The 26,793-nt window shown below is 38.2% G+C and overlaps 1 protein-coding gene across 1 annotated transcript in view; it reads left to right on the top strand.

Moving 5' to 3' along the window:
* The window catches only part of Epg5 (ectopic P-granules autophagy protein 5), a 1,526,775-nt gene that overhangs the window by 972,030 nt on the left and 527,952 nt on the right, over positions 1-26,793 (top strand). Inside the window, exon 32 of the mRNA XM_090380318.1 lies at positions 23,038-23,235. Within this exon, the coding sequence (XP_090236444.1) occupies positions 23,038-23,235 (198 nt within the window). The remainder of the gene's footprint in view (positions 1-23,037; positions 23,236-26,793) is intronic.

Below are 26,793 nucleotides of genomic sequence, written 5' to 3'. Positions count from 1 at the left end.
TGTTTCTACAACAGACGAGATATAAGAAATTCTGGTTGAATCTTTTGCTTCCTCATCTGCAGTTACAAGCTACGGCACTGATTTTCAAAAATATAACATGCAAGCTAAACAGAGCAAGTTAAATTTCTGTACGACTACATTTCATTCATATAATCTACCATTCATAAAAGAGGATTGCTTACAGCTACTACAAATTTGCCTTATAGCGCACCAGGTCCCAATGGCATTTATTATACTATGATACAACACCTAAACTCTGATTTTCTGGATATTCTGCTAGCTCTGTATAATAGAATTTTTCCAAACAACCTACATCCATCCATATGGTGGCATGCAATTGTCCTTACATTTCCCAAACCTGGAAAAGATCCTTCCTATACATACAATTATTACCCTGTTTCACTGACCAGCTGCTAAGGGAAAATTCTTGAATGAATGCTGCCCAACAGCCTTACGTGGTTGTTGGAAACAGAGAATGTTTTATAACCCCACCAATTTTGATTCAGGAAGAATGGATCGACACTTGATCTACATGTAAAAGTTGAAACAAATATTAGAAACTCATTTATAAGAAAACAACATATGATGATGGTAAATCTAGATCTTGAAGAAGCTTTTGATATAACATGGAGATGCGGAATCCTACGAGATCTATTTCAGTTAGGATACAGAGGACAATTTCCCCAATTTTTAGAAAAATTCTTTACAGACAGAAAATTTCAGGTACAATATAGAGGCTGTTTATCTACAATATGTATACAACAGGAAGGAGTCCCTCACGGCTTAGTATTAAGTGCAACCCTGTTTGCCCTGCAGGGGAACACTATTACAAAAGTTATACCACCTTCACTGAAAATATATATGTACGCAGATGATCTTTCCATTTCATTTCAATCGCCCAACGTGAACACAATTGAACCACAGCTCCAATTATCCATAAACAAAATAGAAGCATGGACTAAAAATAATGGATATAGAATATTTTAGAAAAAATTCAGTTGTTATACACTTCAGTAAATTGCGTGATCTTCATTCTAAACCAGTTTTATACTTAAATATAATTTCTCTACCTTTTGTTCGAAATTTCACTTTCTTAGGCTTAACATTAGATAGAAAACTAAAATTTCATGGACATATATTAAGATTTTGAACTAGCTGCCTCTCAAAACAGCATCTTGCGTACAGTATCTTAAATGGCCTGGGGAACCGAGAGGTTCACATTGCTACATTTTTATAAAACTTTGATTAGACCTCGTTTAGTTTATGGATCTCCTGTATATGCTTCAGCAAGAAGGAGCATGTTACATTGACTAGATACCATTTACCATAATGCCCTCCACATAGCTCTTGTAGCCTTTAGAACTTCACCAATTTATGGCTTGTATGCAGATACATCAGAACCCCTGCTGCACCTTCAATGAGATTACCTACTGTGCATGTATTTGGCAAAAATATACAGTAAACCATCACATCCAAATTGCTCCATTATTCACAATCCACTATGGACGAGTAATTAGGATTGCAAGCCACATGAAAATACACCAGTAGGACTGCATGTCAGACACTTATCTAGAGTTTCGGAAGTTCATTTCCAGCACATTTCTGCAGTAGATATAAATTCTGAACCTCCTTGGATGCCAACTGTGCCTTTGTCCATATCATGTCTTACAAACAGGAAGAAAAAAGAGATCTCTCCAATCATTTTACAGAATCTATTTTTTGAAAATAGAAACAGTGATCAGATTTACATGGATGGATCAAAATAAAACAGCTCAGTAGGTGCCGCAGTAGTTTTATTGGAATATACGATATCTGTCTCCTTGCCTCATGTTTACAGTATTTTCACAGCAGAATTATATGCTATTAAACTAGCAGTGGATAATATTACGAAACACCAGCTTCTACCTGCTCTAATCTATTTTGACTCCCTTAATGCAGTAGAAGTTTTGCAAAACAAGTTTCTATCAGTAGAATTCCCAGTCATGTTGGAATCCCAGAAAATGCAGACCAAGCTGCAAAAAATCCAGACCTTAACATACAAGGTAAATTTCAATTAGTATCATTCACAGATTATAGGGATGTATTTCATACCAAATATACTTCCATTTGGAAACAACTTTGGAAGGGCCAACCATGCAATAAACTCCACAGAATAAAAAAATTATATATGTTCATGGCATTCTAGCTCACATACAAATAGACGGGAAGAAGTTATATTGACAAGACTGTGTATTGGGCATACCTTCCTCACCCACAAACATTTACTTCTAAGAGAAGATCCCCTGCTTTGCTCTGTCTCTCAGATACAACTTACATGAGGGACATCTTGATTGATTGTTCATCGTAATCAGCCATTAGTACCATCTCATACTGATCATAAGCAAACTTGCAAGCTCCTCTAACTCTCTTTCTTTTTTTCAGTGACAAAGCAAACCTAAGTGAGCTCTTTATATAGATTAAACATCTTGGAATAATAAATACACTTGGATATGCATAAATCACTAAAATGAAATAGTGACTCTGACAGACACGTATTGGCCATAATTGCCCTTGTGTCGTAAAACCTGCATAACAACAACCGTCGTTCCCCTAACCAATCTTGTTGCCCTTCTCTGTACGCACACAAGCAACTCAACATGCTTTTTAAAATGAGGCCTCCAGACCTGTACGCAGTACTTGAGGTGTTTGTCTGACCTCGAGTTCCTCTGGCATTCTCCTCACTGAATAACTCCTGATGTGTGCATGTTGATGAAAAATATTCATTTAGTTTGTTAGCTACCTGAGCAGGATCATCAACAGTTGAACCATCGATATCAAGTGGACCAATCTGATTCATCCCCTTCCTTCTAGAGTTTACATAAGTAAAGAACTCTTTGCTGTTTTTCTTTGCATCCTTTGCCAAAGATTTCTCGTAATCTGCCTTCGCCTGCCTAACCTCCTTTGTAACTTGGTTACAGATCAACTTATATCTATCATAGGCTTCTGTGTCGCGTGTTAATTTATATGTATCCCATGCATTTTTCTTCTCTGCCATATGTCTCATTAGTTCATCTGACATCCATTTAGGCCTAAACCTTGAACAATATTTCTTAGTTGGTATGTAAAGCCTAGTAGCTTCCAAGATAAGTTCTTTGAATGCTTCCCATTTTGAATTTGCTGTTGGTAACATCATTAGTTGGTCCCACTGTATAGAATTTCAATACTGTCTCAGACCATCGTAGTCGCCTTTACAAAAGCAATAACCCTTCCCTTTACCCCTGATGGTAGTTACCTCTTTGAGTAAATCCCACTTCAGCACACTGATCACTACCACCTAGTGGTTCCTTTATCTGCAGATTCTTAATGCATGAAGAATCACTACTGATAATCAAATCAAGAGTATTACTCCCTCTAGTTGCCTCCCGAACATGCTGATGTAGAAAACAATCATCCAATAAATCCACAAAAGCCTTGCTAGTGTGTGAGTGACCAACCCACAAATTCTAGTCAATATCTGGGAAATTAAAATCCCCCATTATAAGACTCTCTGATTTACTGGCCCACTCTATTTCTCTGTACACTTTCTTATTATACTCATCAGAGTCATTAGGCCTATAGCACACTCCTACTCTCGATTTTGATCTCCCAATGCTTATGTCACACCAAACTGACTCGACACTCACTGTCCAGCAATGTCGACTGGCTTCACTTCATTGGATTTTATGTGTTTCTTAACTAATAGCATAACCCCTCCTCCCTTCCTATCTTGTCTATCCTTTCTTTAGACGTTATACTCCCCAAATTCCAGTTCTGCATTCCTTATATCTGTGTGACACTACATCTCTGATATCCCAACAATATCCACCTTTGATGCTTTGAGCAATACCTCAAATTCATCAAATTTATTTACCAAACTCCTAGCATTGGTGTACACGCAAGTATACATGCACCTGTTCCTATTCTTAGCTACCCTAACACAACCCATGTGTTTACTTGTATCGCAATTACTCCCAGCAATCTCTGAAATATCCTGCATCTTGTTTACCAGACTTCTGCTCATTCCAATAGAAGCAGTGCAAGAATCACTTTCACCTCTGCCAGTGGCTACTGTTAATCTTTTAGTCTTTGTTTCCCCCAAGCTAGCAGTTTACTGACCGACCCAACACTGCATCGATAGCATCAGCAAATATTCTTGCACCCCTTTCTATTTAAGTGTATCCCATCCCTATAGAAGCAGTCTCTCCTGTTAACAAGTACAGACGAGGCTGAAAAAAATTCTGCCCCTTGAGCCTTGCACAATCTTTTCATGGCAGAATTGATTGACAAGGCTCTCATCATATACTCCCTCCTATCGTGTCTGGGCAGAATTGCAGACACTTTTAAATTCAACCCTAATGCATGGCTTTTTTCCAGCAGTGACCTGTACTTGTTAAGTTAAATATAAGAAAGGCACCTGGGGTGGATCGGATCTATCTAGTTATATTAAAGGAGGCAGCAAAGGAAGTAAGCAAACCATTAGCCATAATTATGAGAGCCTTGGACTCAGGGAAGGTCCCCACGGACTGGAAATGTGCAAATGTATCCCCAATTCACAAAGGGAGATCAGTGGGTGACACAAATAATTACAGACCAGTTAGTTTAACTTCTGTTCCTGGTAAAATAATGGAGTCACTGGTTAAAGAGGCATTGCAGGATCATCTAGACAAGGCTGCACAATAATTCAGACAGCATGGGTTTGTTAAGGGAAAGTCTTGTTGGACAAATTTGATAGAATATTATGATGTGGTTACAAAGGAACTTGGATTTGAATAGAAAACTGCTGTACAAATTGGTGCAGAATGGTAAGCTGCTACGATGGATAAAGGGTAAGCTGCTACGATGGATAAAAGGTGTTCGTTCGGTGTTGGGTTCACTGTTGTTTTGTATATTTATCAATGATATTGATGGAGGTATATCAGGCTTAGTGTCCGAAGTTTTCAGATGATACAAAGGTTGGCATGGTTGTTAATGACAGTAATGGCCGTGTGCTACTGCAACAGGATCTAGAAAATTGGGTAGATGGGCTGAGAAGTGGCAACTGAAATTTAACCTTGACAAACGCAAAGTACTGCATATGGGTAGAAGTAACCCCAGAGAAACGTACCAACTGTGTGGTATTACACTTAAGGTGGTAGAAAATGAAAAATACCTGTGTAGTAATTTTGCAGTCAAATATGAAGTTTTCTGAGCAATGCAGACAGGCTGCCAGGGCAGGTCATGGCGTTTTGTCAATGATATATAGGAATTTTGCTGGCAGGAGGTGATTGTCCCTCTGTATAAGGCAATGGTCAGGCCATGCCTTGAGTACTACGTACAGGTCTTAAGGCCTCATTTTAGGATGGATGTAGATTTTCTTGAGCCTGTACAGAGAAGGGCAACAAGATTAGTGAGGGGAATGAAGGGATCCTCTTACCAAGAGAGACTAAAGTTCTGCAGATTGCAGTGGCTGGAGACTAGGCACCTGTGCGGTGATCTGGTTAAGGTGTATAAGGCCTTGAATGGGTTGAACACGCTGAATTCTGATGGGATTCTTCCACTTGTTCAGATTACGAACCTAAGGGGACATAAATTCAAATGAAGGAAAGACGGATGTAAAATAGATGTGCGAAAATTTGCCTTTAGCTAGCGTGGGAGCAGGTTAATTGTTGGAACAAACTTCTGTCATTATGGAAGTTGATAGGTTAAATAAATTTAAGGAGGAACTGGACAAATATTTTGAGGGAATGGTTGTGTGAAATTTTTTTTTTTCACTGATTCTGCATCTCATACACTTGCTTTCTTGCATCACATGCACTACTACTGATACCACCACCAAGACATAATTTCTCTTACCAAGATCTTGAAAACCTGCTAATACAGTTACCTTCCCTCTCTATCTCTTGGTGGATTTCAATAGCCCTATTGCGATCGATTAAATTGGATAGATGTGGCCGAAAAATTGAAACTTTTCTGGATAAGTGAAACCTTACCATTCTTAATACTGGTCTACCCACTCACATATAATTAGCAAATGGACAAACCTCTGCAATCAGTCTCTCAATGTGCTCCCTGATTCTGTTTCCAATCATGGAATGGTCTGTTATGGACACTCGAATGGGCAATGGTCATTTACCAGTTATTTGCGATCTGTTCACTGCACAACCACCATTAGCCAAACACTGCAGGAAATGGAAGTTCTCTGAAGCTAGCTGTGTCAAATTTCAATCAGTTGTAACCCTCGATGAGCAATATATACGAACACAGTCGATAGATGAAGCTACATATTATATTACTTCACATCTACTATCTGCAGCTAAATGTTCAATTCCATTCTCGAATTCCCAGTCCCAATGGCACCTAACTATTGGTGGAATGAAGACTGCACAAAAGCAAAGAAGTTAAAAGATAAAGCATGGACTTTGTTTCGTAGATCCCCAAGCACAGCTAATCTTATCAACTACAAGAAGCTAAGGGCTAAAGCACGTCTCATTCAAAGGCAAACCAAGAAGAATTCTTGGATTCGGTTTGCATCTACCATAAACAGAAACACGAATTCCATGTTAATATGGAAGAAAATTAGGCAGATTTCCGAAAATTTCCAACCACCTCTTCACCAATTTTTTTGTGGAATGCGCAAGAGCTCTCTCCTCTTGAAGACATAGCAATTGCCTTGAGGAAAGCCTTTGCCCAAGTTTCTGTGGCATCAAATTATTATCTGGATTTCCAGAAAAAAAAAAAAAAAAACCAAGGCTGAACAGCGAGCCATCAACTTTCAAACCTAAGTTTTCCGTCCGTATAACCAGTCTCTTCATGATTCTGAACTTCTACACGGCATTATAACAACATACAACAGTGCCTCTGTGCCAGATTGAGTATCTTATATCTTGTTACAAAACCTTGGTGACAAAAATGTACAAATACTGCTGGTCTACTACAACCGAATATTTCCGGAAAACATTTATCCCAGCTCTTGGCATCATGCCACAGTTCTTGCCTTTTTGAAGCCTGGAAAAGATTCTACCAGTCCGTACAGTTATAGACCAATTTCCCTCTCCAGTTGCCTCGGTAAATTACTTGAAAAAATTATCTATAATTGACTAGTTTGGATCACCGAAACGCAATGAGTAATAATCAGCATGGCTTTCATAACAACAGATCCTCCTTACACCTCACGATCAAGGTAGAGTCTGCAATTTGCCATGCCTTTGTAAAAAATGAACATCCTTTTATGGTTTCCATAGGCATAAAGAAGGCAATTGACACTACCTGGCATCGTGGAGTTCTCGGTAACCTCCATGTTCTTGGTCTATGAGGCAACCTTCCTATATTCATTGGGAACTTTCTCCAGAATCGATCCTTCCAAGTTGAATTCAACAACTTGCTTTCTACGTCATTTTTACAGGAAGAAGGAGTATCACAAGGGTCTGTACTGAGTGCAACCCTTTTTGCCCTTAGAATTGATTCCATCACAATAACTTCCAAATACTGTTGAGACCTTTATGCAGACAATCTCTCCATTTCTTGCCACTCCCTGAATAAAGTCCAAAAGTTGGCAGGGTGCAATGGCTATCATCTATCACAACAGAAAACTGTTGTACTCCACTTTTATAATGAACTAAAAATGCATACAGATCCTGAACTTGTGATGTCAAACTTAACTTTACCATTCCAGTGAATAACAATATCAGATTCTTGGGATTAATCCTTGACAGGAAATTAAATTTCTTTGAGCACATTAAATTTGTGCATACTTCCTGGCTCAAAAAGCTGAACATACTCAGAACTTTATCTCCCCTGTCTTGGGGAGCAGACTGCACATCTTTGCTGCTCTTATAGAGAGCGTTGATCAGATCCCTTTTGGATTATCGTGTTCCAATCTACAATTCTGCCCAGAAGAGTACACTACGCTGGCTGGATCCTAAACGGCATAGTGCATTGTGGATTGCACTTGGTGCTTTCAGGACATCTCCAAACCATAGTTTACATGTTGAGGCCCATGAGCCCCCTCTTCACCTCCGTAGAAAAACATTGCTACTCAAGTACACAGCTAAAAATTCAAAGTTGCTGTCAGCATCCTATTGAGCCATACCTCTTTAATCCACCACTACATAATCTTTATAGAAATAAAACCAGTAAAATAAGATCAGCAGGCTTGTGGTTTATTGAATTACGCAGAGTTGGAATGTTCCTATTTTCAACAGGTAAAAAGTAATCAATTGCTCCCAACTACCTTGGATTCCCCGTCCTCAAACGTTCGATACTTATCTTCACAAGTGGGGAAATAATCGTCTAGCGACATTCAATGTGAAACAACTCCATGCAAACAATATTCAGAAATACGCTGATTTTTGTCCTATACTGATTGCTCCAAATCACATTCAGCCGTTGGAGCAGTGGCAGTATTTCTCTCTACTATCATTTCGGCTGCCCTTCCAGCTGAGTATAGCAGCTTCTCTGCAGAAGTTCATGAATAAAATTAGCTTTAGATATCCTAAATCTCTTCCTATCTCTAAAATACATAATAGACACGGACTCTCTCAGCTCAATTACATCAATGCAAAACTCGTCCTACAAGATTCACCCTGTGTTAAATCAAATCAGAAGACTTCTGTTACAAATTGAAGAATGTCATTAATGTGACCTTTTGCTGGATTCCAGCTTATTCGGTGATAAAGGGGAACAAATTTGCTGATCAAACTGTTAAAAATCCATCAACTGATGATTTTACTTCTGTTCCTATTCCATCCACTGAATACAGTCACATCATAGAAACAGCATGTTTCACACAGTGGAAAGAGCTATGGCACACCTAAATCAATAATAAACAATACCAGTTAAAACACGATCCAAAGCTTTGGCACTCTAGCATTAAAATAATGCGAATAGAAGAAGTGGAACTTAAACAGGCACGAACTGACTCACCTCCATTTACTCACAGGCGAAGATCCTCCTCAGTGTGCATATTGTTCAGAAAATTTAACAGTGAAACATATTCTGATTGATTGCCCTCACTATTACCAGGATTGATCATCTGTCATATTTTCCCTGAGAAATCTGCGAGAACCAGTGACATTACAACGTATTATTGGTGATGATGCAAACATTGAGTTTTTCTCTTATATGAAAAAAAATTTGATAAATTCTATGTGACTATGTGATAAATTCTAAAATATCTCTGTAAACAAAATCAAGCGGTTATGCCTAAATTTTGTTTTTAGCATTCTCCTCTGTGATAGGCAAATTATATCCACAGCAGGTTATGCACCTTTCAAACCCCATAACACAATCAAAGGAGTTTAATGCAGATCATGAGAAATCTTTGACAAAGGATATTATGAAAAACAGCAAGGACTTCTTTCATTATATAAACTCTAGAAGGATGGGGTTGAATCAGATTGGTCCACTTGACCAATCTAATTGATTGACTGATGACAGAAAGCTGATAAGCTCAATCAGTATTTTGTATATACATTCACACATGAGGATCTATTAAGGGAGAAAAATTCCAGAAGTTTATCAAACTGTAACAGGGTGCTTAATGATTTTGTAATAACTGTGAGCAAAGCGATCTACTTATAGAGAGTATGAAATCGTTTAATTTAAACAGAAGAAAGGCACCTGGGGCAGATGTGATCTATCCAGTTATATTAAAGGAACTGGCAAAGGAAGTAAGCAAACCCTTAGCCATAATTATGAGAGCATCCTTGGACTCAGCGGATGTCCCCAAGGGCTGGAGATGTGCAATTGTATTCCCAATTCACAAAAGGGGGTGATATATGGGTGGCTTGTATAATTACAGACCAGTTAGTTTAACTGCCGTTCCGGGGAAAATAATTGGTTAAAGATGCAGAGCAGGATCATCTAGACAAGACTGCAGTAATAATTCAGAAACAGCATGGGATTGTTGAAGGAAAGTCTAGTCTTAACAAGTACAGGTCACTGTTGAAAAAAAGCGGTGAATTAGGGTTGAATTTGAAATTGTCAGCAATTCTGCCCAGACACAATAGGAGGGAGTATATGATGAGAGCCTTGTCGATCAATTCGGCCCTGGAAAGATTGTGCAAAGCTCAAAGGGTAGAATTTTTTTCAGCCTGTTCTGTACTTGTTAACAAGAGAAACTGCTTCTACAGGGATGAGATACACTTTAATAGAAAGGGTGCAAGAATATTTTCTGATGCTATCGAGGCAGTGTTAGGTGGGATGGAGAACTGCTGGCTTGGGGGATACAAGGAATAATAGATAAACAGTAGATAAACAGCAGCAACGGGGAGATTTGAAAATAATTCTTGCACTGCTTCTATTGGAATGAGCAGCAGCCTGGAAAACAAGATGCAGGATATTTCAGAGACTGCAGGGAGTCATTGCGGTACAAGTAAACACATGCATTGTGTTAGGGTAGCTAAGAATAGGAACAGACACCAATGCTAGGAATTTGGTAAATAAATTTGATGAATTTGTGGTATTGCTCAAAACATTAAAGGCAGATATTGTTGGGATATCAGAGACATGGTGTCACAGATATAAGGAATTGCGAACTGAAATTTGGGGAGTACAATGTGTACAGAAAGGATAGACAGGATAGGAAGGGAGGAGGGGTTATGCTATTAGTTAAGAAATACATAAAATCCAAGGAAGTGAAGCCAGTCGACATCGCAGGACAGTGCAGTGTCAAGTCAGTTTGGTGTGACATAAGCATTGGGAGATCAAAATTGAGAGTAGGAGTGTGCTATAGGCCTAATGACTCTGATGAGTATAATAAAAAAAACTATACAGGGAAATAGTGGGCCAGTAAATCAGACAGTCTTATAATGGCGGATTTTAATTTCCCAGATATTGACTGGAATTTGTGGGTTGGTCACTCTCACACTAGCAAGGCTTTTGTGGATTTATTGTATGATTGTTTTCTACATCAGCATGTTTGGGAGGCAACTAGAGGGAGTAATACTCTTGATCTGATTATCAGTAGTGATTCTTCATGCACTAAGAATCTGCAGATAAAGGAACCACTAGGTGGCAGTGATCACAGTGTGCTGAAGTGGGATTTATTCAGAGGTAACTACCATCAGGGGTAAAGGGAAGGGTTCTTGCTTTCGTAAAGGCGACTATGATGGTCTGAGACAGTATTTAAATTCTATACATTGGGACCAACTGATGATGTTACGAACAGAAATTCAAAATGGGAAGCATTCAAAGAACTTATCTTGGAAGCTACTAGGCTTTACATACCAACTAAGAAATATTGTTCAAGGTTTAGGCCTAAATGGATGTCAGAAGAACTAAGACATATGGCAGAGAAGAAAAATGCATGGGATACATATAAATTAATGGGTGACATGAAAGCCTATGATAGATATAAGCTGGTCTGTAACCAAGTCACAAAGGAGATTACGCAGGCAAAGGCAGATTATGAGAAATCCTTGGCAAAGGATGCAAAGAAAAACAGAAAATAGTTCTTTACCTATGTAAACTCTAGAAGGAAAGGGATGAATCAGATTGGTCCACTGGATATGCCGACCGGGCTAGCCGAGTGGGTAAAGTACCTGCCCGGCAACCCAAATGTCGCGGGTTCGATTCCCGCCTCGGGCTTGGATCAAAGTACTGCAAAAACCTTGGGAATTGCAATATGGCCACAGAAGCCGATGCGCCAACAACTACCAAATCAAAATAAAAACAAAAAAAAAAAAACCACTGGATATTGATGGTTCAACAGTTGAGGATCCTGCTCAGGTGGCTAACAAACTAAACGAGTATTTTGCATCTAAATTCACACATGAGGAGTTATTCAGGAAGGGGAATGCCAGAGGTGAAGTAAACTCTGGTAGTGAACTAGATGATTTTGTAATAACTGAGAGGAAAGTGGAGGAGAAATTGTTGAGGATAAATATAAAAAAGGCACCAGGGGTGGATGGGATCTATCCAGTTATATTAAAGGAGGCAGCAAAAGAAGTAAGCAAATCCTTAGCCATAATTATGAGAGCTTCTTTGGACTCAGGAGAGATACCCATAGACTGGAGATGTGCAATTGTGACCCCAATTCACAAAGGAGGATCAAAGGCTGACACAAGTAATTATAGACCTGTGAGTTTAACTTCTGTTCCAGGAAAATTAATGGAGGCACTGGTTAAAGAAGCACTGCAGGATCATCTAGACAAGACTTCAGTTATACAGCAAAGTTTTGTTAAGGGAAAGTCTTGTCCGACCAATTTGATTGGATACTATGATGCAGTCACAAAAGAACTGGATGCAGGGAATAACTTTGATATTATATATTCGGATCTTACAAAGGCTTTTGATACTTTGCACATGGAATACTGCTGCACAAATTGGAGCAGTGTGGCATTGGAGGCATATTGCTGCTAAGGATAAAGGGATGGTTGAGGGGGAGAAGACAGAGTGGTAATCAATGGACACTGCTCATCGTGGACTAATGTTATTAGTGGAGTCCCTCAGTGGGTCCATTATTGTTTTCTGTATTTATAAATGATATTGATGATGGTATATCAAGCTTAATGTCTAAGTTTGCAGACGATACAAAGGTTGGCAGGGTTGTTAAGGACACTACTGATGCTATGTTGCTGCAGCAGGATCTGGAAAGGTTGAGCAGATGGGCTGAGAGGTGGCAAATGAAGTTTAACATTGACAAATGTAAAGTACTACATAACAGCAACCCCAGAGCAACGTATCAACTCTGTGGTACTACACTGACAATGGTAGAGAATGAAAAGGACCTGAGGGTAATTGTGCTTGCAGATATGGAGTTCTCTGACAGTGCAGACGGGCTACAAGAGTAGCTCATGGTGTCTTGTCAACGATATACAGGAATTTTGCTAGCAGGGATAAGGAGGTGATTATTCCCTTGTATAAGACAATGGTCAGGCCACACCTTGAGTACTGTGTACAAGTCTGGAGGCCTCATCTCAAGAAGGATGTAGAGCTGCTGCTGCAACGAGTACAAAGAAGGGCAACAAGATTACTGAATGGAACAAAGGGTTGCTCTTATGAAGGAAGGCTGAAATTTTGCAAATTACAGTGTCTGGAGACTAGGCACCGGCAAGGTGATCTGATAGAGATGTATAAAGCCTTGAATGGTTTGAGCATGCTCAATGCTGATGGGTTTCCCTTGCTCAGAATAATCACCTGAGAAGGCATAAATTCAAATTGAGGAAAGACAGATGTAGGATAGATGTGGGGTAATTTGCCTTTAGCCAGCGGGTAGTTGTTTGGTTGGTGAAACAGACTTCCATCCCTTATTGTGGAAGTTGATAGCCAAAATGAATTTAAAGCTCAGCTGCACAGGTATTTCGAACGAACGGAGGTGTGAAATGGGAGTGGTTTTTTTTTTTTTGGTTTTTTTTGGCTGATGCTGCATAAGCTTGCTTTCTTGCATCATATGCCTCTACTAATGCTAATGCTGACAAATTTGGTTGGATACTATGTTGTTGGTTTCAATGAACTATATGAAAAAAATAATTTTGGTGTCATATACTTGGATTTCAGAAAGCTTTTGCTACTGTTTTTCATGGAAGACTACTGTACAAATTGGAGCAGTATGGTATTTAGAGTAATGGCAGATGATTGAGTGGGAGAAGACAGAGAGTGGTAATCAACGGAAGCTGCTCTTCGTGGAGTAATGTTATTACTGGATTCCCCTAGAGTTCGGTGTTGGGCCCACTATTGTTTTGTCTATTTATCAATGATATTGATGAAGGTATATCAGGCTTAATGTCAAAGTTTGCAGATGATCCAAAGGTTGGCAGATTTATTAGTGACAGGAATGGCAGTGTGCTACTGCAACAGGATCTAGAAAATTTGAGAAGTGGCAACTGAAGTTTAACCTTGACAAATGCAAAGTACTGCATATGGGTAGAAGTAACCCCAGAGAAACGTACCAACTGTGTGGTACTACACTTAAGGTGGTAGAAAATGAAAAAGACCTGGGAGTAATTGTGCAGTCAGATATGAAGTTTTCTGAGCAATGCAGACAGGCTGCTAGGGCAGTTCATGGGGTTTTGTCAATGATATATAGGAATTTTGCTAGCAGGGAAAAGGAGATGATTGTCCCTCTGTATAAGGCAATGGTCAAGCCACGCCTTGAGTACTGCGTACAGGTCTGGAGGCCTCATTTTAGGAAGGATGTAGATTTGCTTGAGCGTGTACAGAGAAGAGCAACACGATTGGTGAGGGGAATGAAGGGATCCTCTTACCAAGAGAGGCTTAAGTTCTGCAAATTGCAGTGGCTGGTGACTAGGCACCTGCGCGGTGATCTGCTTGAGGTCTATAAGGCCTTGAATGGGTTGAGCACGCTGAATTCTGATGGGATCCTTCCACTTGTTCAGATTACGAACCTACGGGGACATAAGTTCAAATTAAGAAAGGACAGATGTAGAATAGATGTGCGGAAATTTGTCTTTAGCCAGCGGGTGGTTAATTGCTGGAACAAGCTTCCATCTGTCGTGGAAGTTGATAGGTTGAATAAATTTAAGGAGGAACTGGACAGGCATTTGGAGGGAATGGTGTGATTTTTTTTTTTTTTTTTTTGGCTGATGCTGTGTAAGCTCCTACACTTGCTTTCTTGAAGCACGTGCCACTACTACTACTACTACTACATACAGTATGTATGAACTATTTGTTTGAAGAAAATGAATATCCTTTGAGTGCTTTCTGCGATGTCTTGGGGAGCTGACCAACACTCCCTTCTTCACCTGTATAAACCTTTTATCTGATCCAGACTAGACTATGGTGCACCCATATATGACTCAGCTAGAAAATCAGCATTACAGTCCCTAAATACCATTTAACACAATGCACTTAGAATAGCTCTATGTGCCTTCTGGACGTCACCAGTCCAGAGTCTTTATTTTGATGCGTATGAACCAAACACGCACATTATCTGCAAATATATACTGATGGATCCAAATATGAAACAGGTTTTAGGTGCTGCAGTTGTTCTTCATACTTGTGCTATCTCTGAAAAACTTTTCCCTAGTTGCAGTATTTAGCCTGCTGAACTCCATGCAATGAAAATAGTTATCGAACACGTCAACAACAGGTCTAATGAAGAGATAATAATCTATACCAATTCCTTGAGTGCAGTAATTTCTTTCCAACATAAATGTCCAAACTCTCATCCTATTTTGAAAGAAATCAGAGCACAGTTAATTAATCTTGCAGATTACAACACAGCAGTAAGGTTTTTGCTTGATTCCTGGGCATGCTGGAAATCCAGGGAAATGAGAAAGCAGATCAAGCAGCAAAAGATCCAGTCAACCCCGTGTCTTCGCTTGCCTCGATTCCTTATGTGGACTGCAAACTCATCATAAAACAGTTATGTATTGACCGATGGGCATCAGTATGGCTGCAACAAACTCATAATAAACTCTTCCAAATAAAGAAAAAATACTGGAAGTCTAGTTCATGATTAAACAGACGAGAAGAGGTTGTCCTTGCAAGGACACACGTTGGGCTTTCCCATCTCACCCACCTCCACTTGTTGACAGGTGATGAACCTCCTCGCTGCCGTTATTGCCCTGCCCTACTAACAGTGACACATATCCTCCTTGAATGTCCCCAAAACAATTCATTAGAGATGAACCATATTCTCAGTGATGATGCAGATCTATCCGATTTAATTAATTTTTTAAAAGAAACTCATTTATATGAACTTATCTTACACATGAATGGGTAAAAAAGAAGAAGAAAAAATTTTATTTGCAGAATTATTGTGACAAATACAATTTGGCCTTAGTTGCCCTTGTGCCGATAAACTCCCATTAAAACCAACCAGCCAATGCCGTATTTATAGAATGGTTGATGCAGTACCTTACAATTACTGTCTGATGCAATAAAAGAATTATCAATATAACACTACAAATGATGCAGTTTTTTTGTCCGCCACTGTATGTAAATTTTTCTTCTAGATAAATTTTTTTTCTGTAGCCATGGAGCCAAGCTGAGTGTCGAAGTTGACAGCATATTTTATGGTAGGAATTTTAAATGTATTGGCTAAATGGGAGTTGCAAGAAACCTATCCAAATATTGAAAATAGCTCTTAATATATTCCTTATAATGCCAACAACAGTAGCTACTGCTGAAAGGAGTTTTAACAAGTTAAAACTTAAGAATTATTTGAGATCGATGTCAGAACAAGAACGCTCATCATATCTATGTCTCCTTTCAATTGAACATGAACTTGCTAGCAAAATGGATTTCGATGAAATTATCACAAATTTTGCTAACATTAAAGTAAGAAAAATTAAGCTTTGATATAATTTAATAAATTTACGTTCCTATATAATAAATTTATGGATGTATCCATATAAATCTGTGATTTTATATATTAATATTGTTCCTATAGCAGTGTTTCTTCTGTTTTTTTATTTTGTTATTAAATAAGAGAAGTTTATTTGTTTTACATTATACACTGAATGATCACTGAATTATGACCACCCCTATGAAAACTGGATGCGTCCTATTGACCACGTGAGGTATGAGAATGCAGAATTAGTTGACCTATGTAGCATAGATAAGGTGTCAGTGGTTCAGTAGGTAGTAAAATTCCAAGCGTGGTGGATAAAATGAAGGATTTATTGGATTTTGATAAAGGACAGATTGTGGGTGCTCGACGAGCTGGTGCCTCGATTTCCCAAACGGCTTTAACTACCATCCACACCGTGGATGATAGTTAAAGTGTACCAGAATTGGCGTCAAAATGGTCAAACAATGACCCGACGGCAAAACTGCAAAAGTCAGCGTAAAGTTTAAGTTAGAGGTGAACGCCAGGTCCGATGACTCGTACAGCCAAACAAGCGCAGCACCGTTGAAGAGTTGACTACCCAGTACAACATGGGCCAATCTGCATGACCATGCATTGCACACTCGCACATATGAACTATACCATCAGATGACCCCTACGGCATTCTCTCCTAACCAAGGTTCATTGGCACAAAAGGCTCGCCGGGTGCAAAGAGCATGCAATTTGGATGTTGTTTTTGTCTTTTTTTTGTTGGTTCCTGTGTTTTCACTTTGGATTTTTGGGGAACAAAATTCTGCGGTTGTTCATCCTCACTTTGAAGTGTGAAAGACTGGAAGAAGGTGTGCTGGTTGAATGAGTCACTTTATTTACTCCACAATGTGGATGGCCATGTACAGATTTGGCGTCAATAACAGAGGCTCTTGATCCATCATGCATGGTATCAAAAGTGCAGGCCAATGGAGGCGGTTGTATGGTGTGGGGCATATTTCACTGGTAGAACTTGGACCCCCTGGTGGAACAACGTATCAGTGGTCTCCACTATCGTCAACTGCTTGCTGACTGTGTACACCCCGCTATGCACTTTTTCCCGAATGGAGATGGTGTCTTCCAAGATGACAATGCGCCGAGCCATCGGGCACTTGTTGTGCAGGAATGGTTTGAGGAACACAGTTCTGACTTCCAGCATGTCGATTGGTTTCCGAACTCCCCCAATATCAATCCCATAGAGCACTTGTGGGACACTATGGAAAGGCATATTAGGTGTCTGGATACACCAATCACCTCCATACCTGCATTGCTGACCGAATTACATATAGCCTGGTTGGCCATACCTCCCAAACGCTTCCTACATCTTGTTGAATCAATGCTACATTAGATAGCTGCTATACTGAGGGAAAAAGGAGACCTACAAAGTATTAGGTAGGTGGTCATAATTCAGTGATCACTCAGTGTATATGTATACACACAACCACTGATATTATTTATGTTTCAACTCAATAAAACAATGATAAAAATATGGGATTTCTATATAGCGAAATCGATTGTTCGCTTGCAAAAATTCATTTTATTTTTCAACAATTAAAAATAATTGTTGAAAAATAAAATAAATAAATAAATAACTTTCCTAACATTTTAAAACAATTTATTAATATATGGAGAAGCAATTTTTTACGTACAAAAATGACTTTTTTTCATAGTACATCACGCGTAGAATATTACTATATTTAAGAATTATTATTTTGCAAAATACTTGGCTATCCTTTCTTGTACAATGGATTTAAACGTACATAGTACATTTAAACTTACATCGATCATTAAAAAATGTTTGTTTGTTTTAAAACTAAAATACGTATATGTTCAGGAACATTTTCTTCACACTGAAATCCTCAACGAAGTTTCAGAAACTGCCAACATTTCATGTTTAGTTCTAATTTTTTCATTACCCTCATTTTCTTTCTCTTGTCATCGATATTGTCCCTAGTTCTTTAAACCAGTCCTTAATTTTTTTTTATTTTTTTTTTTTGAAAGTGTCCAAAATGTCGGAGGCAATTAGATATTCAACCACTATGAACAGAAATGGGGGAAATTCACTTCCGTGAAACAACAATTTGTTGTTTCACGGAAGTGATTTCCTTTCAGGAAAGAGTGATTTCCTTTAACCCAACCAGTTGTTGGGTTAAAGGAAATCACTCTTTCCTGAATCTCTTACAACAGTGTTTCCCAAAAATTTTTTAGTCACTGAATACTTTTCATCTCACAACATATTTATGGGACACTTACCAAACACAAGTTTAGCATGGGCCAAAGAACTGTTTGCTAATATTTTGTTACGTATGCTGCACAGTGCATCAGGAGCATCTTTAATTCCAACACATGTAAAGCCAAAATTTCAATAACTGTCATTATACTTTTGTTTTGGTCTTTTATTAGTTGGTTCCTGTGTTTTCACTTCGGATTTTATGGGAACAAAATTCTGCGATTGTTCATCCTCACTTTAACGTATGACACTATTGTGTTCGTTTTCATCGACCACAGTTGCACTACTAGAAGTACTTTCCTTCTTGTTTTAAAGTTTCTTTTTTCAAGCACAAATCCATGGTCATTGATTTTAATAATAATATTTTGAAATATTAATAATTATCAAAAAAAAATTTATGCAAGGAAGTGAGTTGAGTTATGATATTGATTTGCTTCCTCCTCTCATTCAACCCATGTACTCCAGGCTAAATCGCATATGAATGGATATTAGATCACTACTCGTAGATGTCATTACCGCTACGTATACTTCTCTTTGCAAAAGCCCACCAAAATAAAGCGTTCCGCAGGTCTATTTGATTATTAGTCCATGCGAATATATTAATAACCGAAAAAAAATGTTAAAAATTACAATGATACAAAAGTGGTGGTGTTCGTTACAAATTTGCAAAATTTATATATTTTATTTAATTATTTATTACGATTTTTCTCGGACCACTTGTTCACATCTCACGGAACACAGTTTGGGAAACGCTGGCCTAAATTGTTTGCAGACAGAGGTATGAACAGTGAGTACCCAGTTAAGGCTCTCGTAATCCATTCGTTATTATGGAAAATTTCTCTTTTTTCTACAGAAAATATTTTAAATGTAATTACCAAGGGGAATTAATAAAAAATTCACTGTATAGAAGTTTGCTAAACAGAGACCCGACTGTAATTATTATTTATTATGATTTTACCAATTATTGAAAAAAGGTGCATATCCACAAATTTGCCAAGAGCGCTAAAAACCTAGCTACACCTCTGCTTATGCTGCACCAGCCAAAAAAAAATTTCCGAGTTACTCTGAGAGAGAGAGAGAGAGAGAGAGAGAGAGAGAGAGAGAGAGAGAGAGAGAGGAAGGAATCACCAAGGCAATTGCAGCATGCCATTAATCACATTAACTGTTGGGCAGTAGCTAATGGTTTCAGGTTCATACATAAAAAGACCATTTGGGTACACTTTTGTCTCAAACAGAACCTTCATCCTGAACCAGAACTCAAATTCGGACAAAACATCATTCCAATAGCACCCAAGACAAAATTCTTGCTTCTCATATTTGATAAGAAGTTGATATTTTTACCACATATCTGTCAACTGCGGACAAAGTGCACGAGTGGATTGAACTTCTTGGGTGCTATCTCTTCCAATAAATGAGGTGCAGACTGGTGCACTTTACTCCGCCTTTATTGTGCATTTATCCGATCTAAATTAGACTATGGGTCCCAAGTGTACACATTGTCTAGAAGCAGTATATTATGGTTGTTAGAACCTGTTCACTACCAAGCCATCCATATTGCTACTGGCGTATTTAGAACTTCCCCTCTCCAGAATTAAGTTGAAGTAAGTGAACCACCGTTGTCTCTACAACGTAAGCCATTGTTGCTTAAATATACTTTTAAAATGAAATTCCTGCCAAACAACCCTGTGCAGACTTGCGTCTTCGAGCCACAGTGGGAACTCTTTATAACACCCGTCAGACTGGCAACCATCCCTTTGGTATCCATGTCCAAGACCTGCTCAGAGAACTCAACATCACAACAGACAATGTTGCTCAGTCACCAGTGCAACTACTTCCACTCTGACATGCTCATCTACCATCGCGTGAAATCTCCATCGAAAATTACAGTTTTCAAACCCATGAACGCTGCCTCGATTGCATCAGCAAATATTCTTCCACCCTTTCTATTTAAGTGTATCCCATCCCTGTAGAAGCATTCTGTCCTGTTAACAAGCAAAGACCTTTTTGAAAAAAATTCTTCTCTCTGAGCCTTGCACAATCTCTCCAGGGGCCGAATTGATTGACAAGGCTCTCATTGTGTGTCTCAGCAGAATTGCAGATTCTTCCAAAATTAACCCTTACTTGCAACTTTCTTTTGACTTAGACCTGTATTTTTTAAGTAAATAATGCGTACAACATTATCACCTTTTGTGATATATTTTTTTCAAGTTTCACCCTAACTTGCACTTTTTTTCAACATTGACCTCTACTTGTTAAGTAAGTAATTCCACAGGTCTCCTACCCTTAATGTTATTAGTGCCAGCATATTCAATAGTATCACTTTTTGTTCCTTGAAAAGATGAGATCGGCTCTATAACATCAACAAATTCTGCACCTGGCAGACATACCTTGGTCCTACTCCACCTATCCATTTTACACAATATATTACCCGTCTCCCTAACAGTATAGTCACCGACAATAACTTTCTCCTGTGGGACCAGCATATTCTGCCTTGAAGATTGCTGCTCTGTTGCCCGATATGCAAGAATGAGCTCTGGGAATGGGTTGGGCAGCTGATAGTTTGATGGGTCCCCCGTTTTAATTCCTTCTAGGGCACCACTCGACTTTTTAAACTCTTGTGGACCACCACCAGAACACAGAGTTGCCACGTAATTTCTTGACTCTCTGCACCCAGCACACACAAAGGCATCCTCCTTGGATAGAACAAACATGTCCTGTTGCACATTTTATTAGGCTTGTTGAACACACAGCTTGGGTCCAAACAGGATTACATAATCACAGCAATAGAAAAAAATTAGTTAAACAAATAAATAAAAAACCAAATCTTACTCCTAACCTTTCAAAAGAGGAGTTCAGTGCATCACAAAGTTAGCCACTCATAAAAACATCATTCACTGTCTGACACTGTCAGTGTACTATTCTCAGATTACAAGTCTATCTATATCATTGTGCAAAAAAATCGCAACAAATCTGAGAAGACCAAACTGACATCAAGTTATTCTGTATAAAGAAAGACCTGAAAACATGAAAATCAGAGGTGACAGACAAGAATTTATACTCTCTAGATTTATAATAGGACACACACACCCATCAAGCTTATTTGCATCTACTTAAGGCCACTTAAGAATGTCCTCCAGAATGTCCAAACTGCGATATATACTGCTCACAGTTTAACATCCACTTATAATTGTCCCTTAGGCAATATAGACAGGCTGACTGCCCTTGGCCCAGATTCTACCATAAGTACACCTCTTACCTTAACCCCCTGTTAGCAGATACATCAGATGTAGCCAGAATTTTTACCTGTCTCTATTGCATTCAATATTATAACACACTATAAATGTTAAGTGAAAAAAAACTTTCAGTAAACTGTATGGCTTTTCTCACCTCATGTTAGGTGTATTATTTTGGGAAATTTAAGGTCCATCGCTGTTAAACTCAAGGAAACAGCAACAACCAATTTTGCTGTAGAAGTCTCATTGGTTTTCATCAAAAATGCTGTTGTTTCTTTCCTCTGGGTACTACTACTTGGTTGATACTACTTGCATATGCCACATCTCCTTGACCTCATGTCTCAGGTTCGTGTACTTCCTAATTTTTTCTTCATGGGTTTTCTGGACATTGCTAGTGTTGGGCACTGCTATGTCAATCAGGTAGGTAGCCTTTTCCATCTTGTCCACAAGGGTTATGTCCAGTCTGTTGTGCGGGATGATCTTATCCGTTATTATGGTGCAGTCCCAGTACAGCTTGTGGGTTCAGGTCTCTAGTACTGCCTGGGGTTCGTACTTGTAGTATGGTACACTTTCTTTGGTCAACTGGTATTTCCTCTCTAGCTTCGGATGTATTATCCTGGCTACCTGGTCATGTCTATGAGTGTACTCGATCTGGGTGATCACCTTGCATCCTGCGGTTAGTGTTGGATCATTTCTGAAACCAGCTGGCATTATCGACATGTGTCATCTGACATTCCGGGCTCCTTTGCAATGTATTTTCTATAATTTCTGGTGTTGATTACCTGGTCTTTGATGGCCAGCATGAATCCTTCAGTCTTGAGGAAGAGTGTCCCGCTTGTGAGCTATGCATTGGAAGCAATGTTATCAATATGATCTTGATGGAGGTCATTGTAGTTGTCTGCTTTGTCCATCTTTCTAACTTCCTTTCTTGTGCCGCCTGGGCAGGAGGGGGTAGGTTGAGTTGTTGTTGTTATTATTATTATGAGATATCCTAGGTTGAGTTGTTGTTGTTGTTATTATTATTATGAGATATCTGGTTTATAGTGAACCGGTTTAAAAATAAAACAAACCTCTGTTTAGTTGGTGAAACAGTTTATGTATATTTCCTTTTTTTTTTCTTTTTTTTTTTTATGGTTTAAATTTATTTTCTCTATTCGATTTGAGAATTTAAAAATATATATTTCAATAATACTTTACTTGATGAGCTGCAGCTTATCCTTAACATCAATTTTCTAATGCATTAGAGGGATTAGTGTTGTTATACACGCTAATGCAAACATTGTTGTATTTTTTTATAGAATTTTATAGATGAAAGAGAACAAGAGTTGGAAAAACTCTTCAATATGGCTTTGAAATATACTTCTGCAGGAAACTATATAGCTAAATTCTTTAAACCTCGTTGTGCTACTGTTCAGACCTATACAGAATTATACAGACTTTGTGTGGAAAACATTAAAACATCAGCAGTTGACATCTTGTTTGTCTTGCTCAGTAAGGTAAGAGATTTTATAACTATATACTAATTGTATTTAGTGGATGATAATGTTGATTGCTGTGGACAAACTCTTCCTACACCTTCCCCAAAGGAATTAATTTTCAATACACTAAAATATCTATTATAAAAACATATTTGTTCTTATACTTAAGATCAGGAATCACAAAATGTGGACTAATGCAGAAATTGTATGTGTTTCTTTGCTACAGCTTCCATTCCTGTGTGACATGGTGGGTATAAGTAAAAGCAGAAAATGCTGTTTTCATATAAGATTTAGTTGGTTGTGTATGTATTGTGAATTGTGATCAAGAACAATATACAGGTAGTTCTCGACTTTGCGAGTTAATTCGTTCCTAGCATGCGCTCGTAAAACGGGAATTTATTTCCCATAGACGTAAGGTTAAAAATAGGAGTTATGTTCTCAACAATGAAATTAGTTAGCTAATTAGTTTATGTTTAAACAATGATTGATTTATCAAAAGAAATGAAGGCGTAGCCTGTAAAATCAAGCAAATTATAATAATAGAGAAATTATTTATGACTTACAAATGTTAAAGAATGTTTATTCTTCATCATCATCGACTAAATTCACACTCGTTGATCACTCATTATTGGCTCAGCTCTCGTTGGTTTGTTTCACGTGGAGTCGTCTTCAGAAATGTTTCAAGAAGCGTTTGTTTCTAAAATAAACTTTTCTTTTAATTATAAATTTCACGATTGCATGCATAAGCATTTCTTAACGGCACACACAAATTGCAACTAACACAATTCACGTGGAGTTACAAGTTTACGAAGCTTTAAAAAAAATAGGAATGAAGAGAAGATTCTGAAAATTTATTTATGTTTTTTATATGATTGAAGATATCAGTAAAGGGGAAACACATTTCACCATAATAACGTAAAAAACCACACACAATTCCAGCTATTGGTATTTTCACAAATGCAAGAAGATCGAGTTTACTACCCGTTTATAATCGCTTTCAGTAACAGAAAAGCCCAATAAACCGGAAAGTGCAAATTGTTTTTATTGTTTTATGGTCGTGACCTCCAGATATGTGCTTTAGAAAAATATCACAAAGCCATTCAAAATTGGTTCTTATAACAGAACCAATATGATAATGATGAAAGTGTAGTGCATTTAATGATTTGAATTGGTAACTAATGCAATTTACTCTATAAAAATGACCTTTTAGGGAGTTATATGGCAAAAATTTTAACTTCCGAGGTCATGTAATGAATTACCAAAAAAAAAAAAAAAAACAATGTGTTATTGGGTTCACGTTACGATATTTTAACGATATGATGGTGTCTCTGGAACTGATTAATATCATAAAGGGGGGTACACTATATTGTATAGCTATGCACGTGGTTTGGAATGTAGTATTGAATGAATGTTTAACATTCATTTTTTGAAATTATTATTTATCATTTTTTGAAATTCATATTTTCAATTTTGTTGATACTTGAGGGAAAAAACCCGTAAACCCAAGAACTCGTAAAGCGAGAACTGCCTGTATTTCAATCTGTACTGTAATTGTTGGCTCTAAACTATATTGTCTTATAGATTGCCAGCATTTCCTATAATGCACTCATTATCCACACAACCTGTTGGCAAACTATCGCCTTTTCTAATACAGAAATGTTTAGAATCGGTTTGTGTTAACATCATTTAACAGTATTCCAGTGTCAGTTATGCCCCACAACACTCTGAACACCTCAAAAAGGCATTATCAGCAAATGGGACTTACTATCCATCTCTGAAGAAGAGATAATACAATAACTCAGGGAACAAAAAGTAACTAATGCACAGAGAATAATGACGAAAAAAGATGGCAACCTACCACCAACCAGGTCCATCATTTTGACATTTAATACTCTGACTCTTCCATCTTCTGTAAAAGCAGGTTATTTAAACTGCTAGATTTGGCTGTACATCCCAAATCCCATTTGCTGCTATAAATGCCAGAAGTATGGCCATTCTCAGATGGCATGCTGAAGTGATGCCTCGTGTCGTATTTGTGGCTCTAAGGAGCATTCCCAAGGAGACTGTACAGCTTCCACTCCTACTTGTCCAAACTGTAAAGAAAACCATCCTACATTTTATAAATCATGTGAACTTTTGAAAACAGGCAAAAAAATCCAGAAATATAAATTGGAACATAGTCACATACCCTGAAGCAAGGAAGGAAATATTATTAACCATGCCTAGCAGATCATACACATCGGTCACTAAAAACAGCCAGTCAGCTGCAACTCAAACAGATGTCTCCATAGAACCAACCATTTCTTTTGCCACATGGGCCAAAACTGTACTAACATGCAATAAAAAATCTACAGTCAATGAAACCTGTGACACACCAATCAGTATCCCATCTGATGCTATCTCAACCTTGCCCAAAACAACAAAATCTCTTAGTGTTGAAAACAAAAGAAAGTGAAACCACACTATAGCAACATGGAAATGGAGGTTCAGTCAGAGGATGACGACACAGTACTAGAATTAGATGCCAATGATACCATGGACACAGGACGCCCAAACTTTCCCAGAAACAAAAAATCAAAACTAAGCAGACAGAAACCTCAGAAAAAACAATCAGATCGATCTTCCTCAAATAAACCCAACCAATGAACAAATTCCTACAATGGAATTGCATAGGATTACACAGTAATACAGATGACCTGAATGATTGTACAAACTAACGCAGTAGGCATATGCTTACAGGAAAAATTTTTATCACCAAAAGTTTTTCTCAAATTCAAAAACTATGCTATGTTTAGGCGAGGCAGGAATTCTGACTCCTCTCCTCATGGAGGGGTAGGTATTTTTGTCAAAACTACTACCATCAAGACATCTCCAACTAGAAACCTCCTTAGAAGTTGTAGCAGTTCGGATGGCAATGGGAATATCATTAATAATTAATTAGGTGATATATATCTGTTTATATATCACCTAATTAATTATCCTTGTTCCCAGAATGAACTTGACAACCTTTTAACACAACCACCACCTCCTGTCTGTTTACTCGGTGATTTCAACAGTCACCATCCATTGTGGGGATCTTCCATGGATAGGAGAGGCCAATTAATAGAAACATTCCTAGATAATCACAATCTGACTGTATTAAACACTGGCTCTCTAACTCATGTTCACTACCTAGAGGTACAACATCTGCCATAGACTTATCCATCTGTTGAGTTTAGACCAGGGTTCGAGCCCGTGCCCACCAAATGTAGAGGATGCGGAAAGGTCAGAGAATGACCACCGCATATCCCCGGAGCAATATGGCCTTAGTTGCTAATGCTCCTAAAAACCAGTTAACAACAACAACCATCTGTTGAGTATCTTTTTTTCCAAACGTGGAATGGTTACTGCTGAATGATCCATTCCACAGTGACCATTTTCTTATTATAAGTTCAATTCAAACACAGGTCGTATCATGCCCTAAAACCTGTACTTCTTGGAATTTCCACAAAGCAGACTAGAAAAACTATTCTACTTGTTTCCTACTCAACAAACAGTGTGTACAGTAACAACATATTGATGATGTAACTGAACACA

Source organism: Mastigoproctus giganteus, chromosome 8, assembly GCF_048544385.1.
Source record: "Mastigoproctus giganteus isolate SK-2022 chromosome 8, ASM4854438v1, whole genome shotgun sequence".
Taxonomy (NCBI): Eukaryota; Metazoa; Arthropoda; class Arachnida; order Uropygi; family Thelyphonidae; genus Mastigoproctus; species Mastigoproctus giganteus.
Note: the sequence above shows the minus strand (reverse complement) of the source record. Positions and strands in the feature narration are given on the sequence as shown.